Below are 9,599 nucleotides of genomic sequence, written 5' to 3'. Positions count from 1 at the left end.
AGAGAGAGAGAGAGAGAGAGAGAGAGAGAGAGAGAGAGAAGAGAGAGAGTTTTATGGGCTGTGTTGGTTGACAGTATGTATTATCTCAATAATTGTACTATAGTCATGACTATTAGAAATATTCTTCTAGTCATATGACTACTATTACTGTGACGATAATGCTTCATGTTGCACATCAGAATGAAATAATTGTAACCTAAAGTTCTTAATAAAAGGATTCTAGTGGGAGTATTTTGTGAATAAAATTGATCAAAGGTAGTTGACACTGTTTGAGATTTTGTTTTTGGCTGTCACTACATTGAGTCTATAATAATAAGCTAGTAATATTTATTGCTTAATGAGATAGTTGAAATGTACTCCAGGTTGTTGAAATCACAATATGGAAATAATTGGCAGATGGATGAGAAATGTGTTGTGTTCTCCAACCCATAATATTTTCCAAGTATTGGAGTTCTCTCAGTCTCTGTGATCTGAACTGTCACTTCCTCTTAATTCAGTAAACAGCAGTTCCTGTGGGAGTGTCAGGTCTATCTGTTGCAGATTCAACTTCAAAGGCTGATACAAACTACTTAGGAAACAATAAGATTCCTAAAAGCAAAACGTTTCTCTTTATTGGGAGTTCTTCAGCTCTTTTCTCCCAAGTCTTTGACCTTGTTTTAGCATATGTCTGGTGTCTGTGGTGGAATGAAAGCACTCCACATTCATGTGGCACATCACAGTCCCTCAGGCTCATCCACCTAAGTGAATTTGATTCTGCTGTGATGTAGGTATGTCACTGTCTGTAGCCTTGTCACCCAGGGAGTTCACTTTTGTATGTAGAAAATGAATATTGCTAGGAAAATTTTTAATATTTTCGGAATGATAGGAAAAAATGTCTTAGAAAAGTCGAGGGAGTTTTTGGAGAAATTGAAGCGTGCATCTGAATTTATCTAATTTTAATATGAATTCCAAACAGAGACATAGACTCATCAAGTCTTTCAGTTTTTCAGATTTTACTAAATACTCAGGAAGTTTGACTTTCAGTTTCTTGTCCAGGTATGGGCCAAGTTTCTTCTCTAGCCAATTTGTCATCAAATGTTAAACATTTTTTCCTCATGTGTAATTATTTCAGGATTTCTGGACTTCAGATTTTTGAAAATATGGTTATAGCCACCTTAATCTATTTACTCCTATTATTTTGGAAAACTTCCAACTTTCATTTTCATTCTTGGACATTTGGAGAATTAAGCTGTTCTGAGAAAATATTCAGACTTGTAATAAATAAAAATACACTTATGCAGACAATAATACAAAATAAAATCTATACTTCAGATATAGATTAGAAAATACTCCTGAAAGTATTACATTGACTTGTAAATTTATGGTTTGGGACTTTACATCGATCTCCTAGGAGGGCTGGTTTTATTTATGTTTTAATAAGAAAAATTGCAATAAAAATTTGGGGCTTCATTTTAGGTGAGGTTTTTGTATTTGGGTTTGTTTTTATACAGTAGAGTTTAATCCATGTGTTGCTTTTCTTCAAGTATAGTTTAAAGGAGTACAATTGGAGCGTGTTTTTGGAAAAGGCATGTTAATGTAGCAGAAGAGACTTCAGTGCACACTTTCGAAGACAGTTTCTGAGCGTTAAGTGGTAAAAGGCAATAATAATTCAAATGCTGGTAACAAGCCAATCTGCTAAAAAGAATGCATGTTCTGTGTACCCAGTCATTTCACATGAACTAACCTCGTTTAAAAGAACATTTTCCATTCACTGTGCACATATGTGTAATCATTTTTGACTAAAATCAATTGCCATTATCATGCCAACTAAATCTGCAGTAGAATATATTAGTCACCAGGGATGGTATAAAGTACTGTTTAAAGAAAATAATGATTGAATTCTAGAAATGAATGTATGCAATTTGTAAAAATTAGCTGTAATTCCAAGAAACACTCCAGAGTAAAGTTAATGTTAATTTTATATGTAGTGTCTCTAAATTGCTATGGTAAAGCTTACAATATGGTAGCAATAAGTGGTATTTTCTGCTAAATGTGCTAAAGCATCTTGAAAACTTAGAGATGAACCTAATTGTTTGTTCTTACTTTCTTGAACATGGTAGGACCTGATCGGTGCAAAACAAACCCATGTCTCAATGGAGGCACCTGCTATCCCACTGAGACATCCTATGTGTGCACATGTGTGCCTGGATACAGTGGAGACCAGTGTGAACTGGGTAAGATGGTCTTGGGATGAGGGGCTGTGCTTCTTTTCCAGAAGATATAATGGGGGAGAATCTGTATTATGCAATTAATTAAAGATTTCAGGGAAACCCATGTGTACATGAACTATGCCTTAAACGATGTTTAAATCTGGGCATAATTAACTCAGTTCTAGGAAAGAGGATAGGAATTTACTGAATTCCATTGATACAACTGATACTCAGTGAGGCTTAATGAAGTCAACTGTATCTTTTGTGGGTTTGTGTGTATCTGAGATAATTAAAGCTTGAAATGCTGCAAAGAAGAGTATTAGTTTCAGGACTCATCAGATTCACCTAATAGCAGTGGAGACAAATTCTTTACTCTGGATATCTAAAAAAATATTTTATTTATTATTTTTATTTTATGTGTGTGAGTGTATTGTCTGCATTAATGTGAGTGCACCTATGTCGTGCAATGCAGCAGAGGTCAGAAGAGGGCTTCGGATTCCCCTGAACTGGAGTTAAGAACAGTTTGTAGCTGCCATGTGGGTGCTGGGAATAGAACCTGGGTCCTCTGCAAGAGCAGTCAGTGCTCTTAACCACTGAGCCATCTCTTTAGCCCCTAATCTGGATATTTTTAAAATCATGTTAGGGTTTCTAGATTCAACAAATAAAAATACAGTTCTTCAGTGAAAATAGGAATTTCAGATTTTAAAAAAGGGACTATTTTTGTACATGAAAGTTTGACCAAAATATAACATATGACATATTTAGCCTTAACATATATGACAGAATGCTTGAAATCTGGTGGGGAGACTTCAGGGGATGCATATAGGGGAGGGGGGTCTAAATATTTTATGAAATGCACAAAAATACAATAAAAATACACATTGAGAAAAAATTATAAATCAAAATCATTTTAGTTTTATAAAATTTGAAAATCATATTTAACTGGCCGTCCTGTATCTTTTCTAGCAACATCACACAAAATATCTTTCAATTTTATTTCAGATTTTGATGAATGTCACTCCAACCCTTGTCGGAATGGTGCCACGTGTGTGGATGGTTTTAATACATTTAGGTGCCTCTGTCTTCCAAGCTATGTTGGTGCACTTTGTGAGCAAGGTAAGGACTAGTGAACATTGTCATGATGAACATTAATGATACTTTCAAGTTTTGGCCTTGCTGTATATTCTTTTTTTAAATACTGGAAACATGAACAGCAGACTCCAGTTCTATCCAAAGGAATACTGACAATGGATTGCCGTTGATAAGGAACAGCTGATCCTCCTGGAACAGGGACCTCGGGCTGACTAGATTTACCAGAAGGGCAGACAGGGGGAATGGATGGGGGTGCTGACAGCACAGTGGACAGTGGCAGGGATAGCAGAGTATGGAGGCTCTAGTGGGAGAGGAAGGCTGTCTACCTGATGAGTTTGTATTCATGCTCAGATGCTGAGGAGCTCAGAAGGTGGGTGACTGTGACCAGTGATAGTCATGTATATAGAGATTAGAAATGCATGTGAAAATGTCTCAATGTCAAGAGCCCTGGAATGAATTTTTCTGTATGAAACTGTGTGTTTTGACAACGAAGTGGAGATCTTTTTTAAACATTGGAACCTCATTTAATTTTATGTCTTATAGAGTTTATAATGAGTAAAAGATTATATAAGCGTAATAATTCATCTGTAAACCTAGAAATGTACAGCCAGTTTTGAAAGAGATGTACCCTAGCTCAGAAAAATTAAAAAAATTATTTATTATTTTTATTTTATGTGCATGAGTGTTATGCTTGAATGTAAGTAAATGCATCCATGTCGTGCAATGCCTGCAGAGGACAGAAGAATCTGTCAGATCCCCTGGAAATGGAGCTACGGACAGTTGTTAGCTGCCATGTGGGTGCTGGGATTCCAACCCAGGTCCTCTGCAAGAACAGTCAGTGTTCTTAATTGCTGAGCCATCTCTCCAGCCCATATTCTTTATTTTGAAGAAATTCACCATTACCAACATTAGGATTACTTATGTGTAAATAGTCCCATACATCTAAACTGTAGTAGTTTTGCTAGGATTATAGACAGGCACACTGAACTGAATTTAAGGACAAGTAGTCTACCTGGAGAAAAGCTATGCATTTACCTTCATGGGTCCTATGTATCAGGGAGAAATGAATTCAGTGTTATCTGCCTTTATTTTCCCCCAACAAGCACTTGAGACTCAGAGGTTTGCTTTTCCCAGTCATCCATATCTTGAGAATGCATTGATATAGATGTTAGAATACATTAGCTTGGCTTGCCACGTGCTTTGTAAAGGCTATACAACCACTCACCAGGAAATTTTCCTACTAAAGAAGCATCTACTTTTTCTGAATGAAATAAAGGCCTCAAATCTCTTGATCCTTATAATTTACATTTTATGGCCAACCTAAGAATGTATTTCAGGTGCTTAATGGTAACATTGCTTATTCCATCAATCAGAAACAGACTGCATGCTCATCACCCTGGGCTTCGGAATGCTGCTTTCCTCTATTTAAAGCCATGCAGTGGTTTGGCTTTGATAAAAGTCCTCAGTGCCAAACTTAAATTCCACCAAACATAATGAAAATGTATTAGACACTCAGACACGTTGGTCTGGCCTCTCATTCTGCTTTGTGGTGTTAATCCAGATGTCACCACAATTAAAGCAAAAGCAAAGCTAAAAGTAGCATGTACTAAATTTATTCTTATAAGGGGATGCACAATGGCTAGGTTTTAAGATTTCTTTCTTTTTCTTTAACTGCATAGAGCGAGGCAGTTTTAGAATTTTAAATAAAAATTTGACCAACCAACATCCTTTTCTTAAACTAAAAATAAGAGATATTCTTTTTTGAACACATCAGATGAGGCAGTTGAAACACTCTAATGTATTGGCATGCTGGCTAAGCATCAGTTACAAGTACAGGGAGCAGATTAAAAACAATTGTTTGAATATTTATTGAGCACCTACTATTTTCCTGACAGTGTTGCACTAAAGATAAAGCTCTGAACTAAACCAAGTCCCTGATCTTGGTGAGTCAGCAGAAAGATAGAAATACCGTTTCTTTGATATTTTCTAGTCCACCAGATGCATTGTTTCATTTGACTGACAGCACTTCTATGTGTTGTGTGTTAGGAATCTAAGCTTAGAGAAGAAAGTGATGTGTTTAAGTAATGCATACATAAAATGAACCTAAGCAGCTTTACTCCAAAGTCCAAGGTTTTCTTCTCACTTCTGAAGTAATTCTCAAGATAAACATCTTATTTAATCAGCATCTAGTGGATTGAGTGATAACAGATTCTTGGAAGACTTTGGGTCCAGTTACCTCTTCCTTCTGTTTTAAAAAGAGACAAATTGCTTCTTTCACCGATGGTGCACCAAACTTTCAGGTGCGTTCTGTTTTATCTTCCGGCAAGTCTAAATGTCCCCCACTTTATTTGCTGAGGAATATCTACCCCGTCTGTTTACCCAGTGCAGCTGTGCTCCTGTGATTTACTGCCAGGATACTGGAAGATTTTTCTCTCTTCTTTTCAGGCTGCTTAAGAACAAATGCTTTCTTCATTAACAGCAGCATTGTTGTCTAAACAGTTTTCTGCCCAAAGCTCTTGATGACTGTGTCATTGTTTTTTCAGCTGACCTTTCCTCTGCTTAGTCTCAGTAACTGAGTTTTAGTAACTGCTTAGTCTCAGTAACCTTGGACAGGGAACATATTTCTGTGGAATAATAACATCAAAACTAGAAATGGATCTTCAAAGGGTAAAGAAAGAGGCATAAATTGTGAAGTCAATGATGAGGCTTGCTAGGATGAGGGGTGAGGGGCTGGTAATTTCTTAAGGCTTGGCAGCTCTTATCTGGGGTTGCTGCATGCATTATCTGCACAGCATACAAAATAGATCTTTAGGGTGGTGATTTAAGAGGGTCAATTCGCTTCTGTATCATGTGCAGGCATTTCATATACACTCCCAGTCTGGGTCTTTGCACTGTAACTTATGCACTATGGAGACCTGAAGGCCTAAGATGCCTTTCTATAATGTTGAGTGATTTTTAAGAAAATATTATCCAAGGGGGCCTGTAACAGAGTTCAAAGGTAGAGTAGTTACCTATCATGCGCAAGACTTTGGGTTTAATCCCCAGTATTATGGGGGAAATGGTTTTAAAATACTCCAAATACTGCTTTTTAAAAAATAAAATGAGATTCACATTATTTTGGGTAAAATTGGAAAAACAAAGAGACCAGTTCTTAAATGCCCTCTCAGAGTAACATTCTGGAAGATGCTAAATTCATGAATAATAAAAATTAAGTAGGTCAAATATGAGATCTGACTTTCGAAAAATAAAGCAAGTCTTTATTCTACTAAGTTGTCTTTACAGATGATAGATTTGTAGCTATGAGAAAACTGTGGCTTAGCTAGGAATTGTGGGACAGGCCTGTGATCCTAGTCACTTGGGAGGTTGACACGAAGTTCACCTAGGCAATTTGAGGAAATACTATTTCAGAATGAAAACACAGAGAAACGACCAAGGCTATCATTCAGTGGTAGAACACTTGCCTAGCTTGCATGTCGCCTTTACATTCAGTTCTTAGTTCCTCAATTTTTTAAAGCTATGCTTTATTTTTATTTAGCTAGTACAGATGAAAACTTCCAGTTTGGTCCTTAATTTTTGGGCCCATGTTCTTATAGAATATATGTACCTATTGACTGATAAAGGCATGCATCTTTGTTTTTTGGTACTATAAAAGAATCCTTGATGTCAGGTGCTTAATAAAGGAGCAAGGTTTATTTAATTTCCAGTTTGGAAGACTGAAAGCTCAGAACAGGGTCACTCCATCTGTTTGGTCTCTGGGAAGGGCCTTCTTGCCCTTTCACAGCATGGTGGAGAAAGGGAACCAATGTCACACAGAAGGAAGAAGGCACAAAGCAAAGCGAAGCTTGCTCTTTCTATAACAATCTATACTTTAAGACCCAAGCTGCTCCATAAGAAAGCATTAACATCATGAAGGTGGGGCCCCTGGCCTAATTACTCTCCACCCAGGCTCACCTCTTAAATGTTCCGCCACTTCGTGATTCCCCAACACCAGACATTAACCCTCCAGCACATGGACCTCTGGGGGACAAGCTAAGTTGCAACTGTGAATGACATGGTCAAAATTATGTTTTGGTTTTGTAGAAGAGAAAAATACTTAATGACAATCTATTTTAATGAGAAAAGACAGAAAAGAAAACTAAAATCATTCAGGTTATAGAAGGTAAAGTATGCACTGAATTTTTTTCTGATGAATTCTTTAAAAAGTTTGGGTCTTACAAAATTTTGAACTGTCTTAACATAATTGACAAGTTTCAAGGCTAAGGAAAGCTATGCTGTTCCAATATCACAGTATTGGCTTTGGCAAGAAGAGTGTTCTAAATGCTTTCACTCACTTCCCGTGTTGAGTAACCTCATATTTCAAAATCCATTTCTTCCCTGTCCTTCCACCTCATTGCCGAATTTTTCCAAATGAACCTCCTTAAAAGAAAACTAATATTCAAATGACCCAGACTGACTTCATTTTGGGTTCTATGTACTTCCTTTACATTAAACCATGTAGCGGTGTGTGTCATGCATCTGTTCTTATGAGAATTTGGTGATGTGCAAGCAACACTATCGTCAGACACCCTTCAAGTACACATTATCCAAAACAATTAGTCAGCCTCTGCCTGCAACTAAACAACAGGCCCAACAGACTAAACTGAACCCTAAGATTGTTTTCAAAGATGAACTGCATCTGTTGCATGGTTGTGACCAAAAGAACTGAAGCCTGGGAAAAAATTATATCTCACAGAAAAAAAATCTTCTCACAACTAGACAAAAGGGAATAATTAAGGGGAGTTTGAGTTCCAAATGAGGCATCAAGGATAACATATGAAGCATTTAAACCTAGTGAGTAATGAACAATTACAGTTACAATTGTAATTAACAATAGGTAACGCAAAGAGAACAGGGATTTTTATTAGGAGATTGGAAAGGTTCTTGGTGTCCAAAATTCTATGAATGACATAGTTTTGTCACTTTTTATATGTAACTATTTTGATATATTGCAATATGTTTAATTTATATGCAACTATATTCAATATATTACTAAGATCAAAATTATTTCCATACATAATTAATATGTGGAGTATAACCTCATCTGTGGTGGGTCAGTCTGATGGAAGATTGTCACAGAATAGGGTAAGTTTAACTCTTACTATTGTAAAATTTAGATATATTTGAAGAATATTTTTATCCCACTGGGATAGCAATTCTGTCATGCTCATAACACAAACATATTTATGATTATAGAATGGGGAGCATTGTTTAATTAAAGAACTTGGTTCTTTTATTTTTAATAAACTGAAAGTCTTTAATGCATTGGCATTAGAACTTCCATTTTTCCTCTTTTGGGGAAGAAAGCATACATTCTAACTCCATCCACAAAGCTGCCTACTCATGATTTTTTTGTGTAAATCTTATACAAGACCCTGTGGCTCTCTGATAGCTTTCTGGGGAGCAGGAAAGGACTACTTCCAGAACATTTGAAGTCACTGTGCAAATACAGTGTTCAGGACTCTGTTACCTGGAATCCTTATCTTAATACTTGTAAGTGATTTTTTAAGAAAAATTGTGTTAGTAAGAAATTAGTTTCAGTTGCTTCATAAGTAAGTCAACAGTAAGTAGTCCAAGAGATTTTGGCCAGTTGCTCTATTGGTTTTTCTCTTATAGAAATTGTCTTTAGTCAAGGAACTTGGAATTAGATAGTGCCTTTTTGGTCCAAAGGTGTACGACCACCCACTTCACTGGGATCAGTTGGAATCACTTTACAATGATTTCTTTGTCATTGTGACCAAAACTTATGAATCACTTACTTCAGGGACTTGGCATTGATACTGGTTTGGGCATCTTATCACCACAAGGATTAGGGAGCCACCTTTGGATGACATGGGTGAGTTTAATAAACCTTGGCCTTGTTTCTTCCCAGATACTGAGACATGTGACTATGGCTGGCACAAATTCCAAGGGCAATGCTACAAATATTTTGCTCACCGCCGAACGTGGGATGCAGCTGAAAGGGAGTGCCGTCTGCAGGGTGCCCATCTCACAAGCATCCTGTCTCATGAGGAACAGATGTTTGTGAATCGTATGTACCATATAGGCATGACTTTCCTGGAATGCCGCTCATTCTCACCATTAATTTTGTTTTCTTTGTATCTAAATAAAAAGAAGTAGCCTTCTCTATCTTCATTTAATTTATGAAGTCTCTCCTCTGTGAATTACATAAAATCACCTATATGACTGACTCATCCATTTTGGAGTAACTTAAAACACAGTATAGGAAGTCTTTGCTTAGTGTGCCAGCAGAGCCAGGTGGAACAGTAAACTGTATGTTGA

At 36.8% G+C, this 9,599-nt stretch overlaps 1 protein-coding gene across 4 annotated transcripts in view; it reads left to right on the top strand.

Annotated features, from left to right (window-relative positions):
* Positions 1-9,599, top strand: part of Vcan (versican) — a 116,503-nt gene that overhangs the window by 75,563 nt on the left and 31,341 nt on the right. For all 4 annotated transcript variants that reach the window (XM_008853288.3, XM_017803242.2, XM_029556199.1 and 1 more), the window contains 3 exons: positions 2,100-2,213; positions 3,192-3,305; positions 9,190-9,348. In XM_008853288.3, the coding sequence (XP_008851510.1) occupies positions 2,100-2,213; positions 3,192-3,305; positions 9,190-9,348 (387 nt within the window). The remainder of the gene's footprint in view (positions 1-2,099; positions 2,214-3,191; positions 3,306-9,189; positions 9,349-9,599) is intronic.

Source organism: Nannospalax galili, unplaced genomic scaffold, assembly GCF_000622305.1.
Source record: "Nannospalax galili isolate Female #2095 unplaced genomic scaffold, S.galili_v1.0 scaffold45, whole genome shotgun sequence".
NCBI classification, from domain to species: domain Eukaryota; kingdom Metazoa; phylum Chordata; class Mammalia; order Rodentia; family Spalacidae; genus Nannospalax; species Nannospalax galili.
This window is presented reverse-complemented; position numbering and strand designations above follow the sequence as displayed.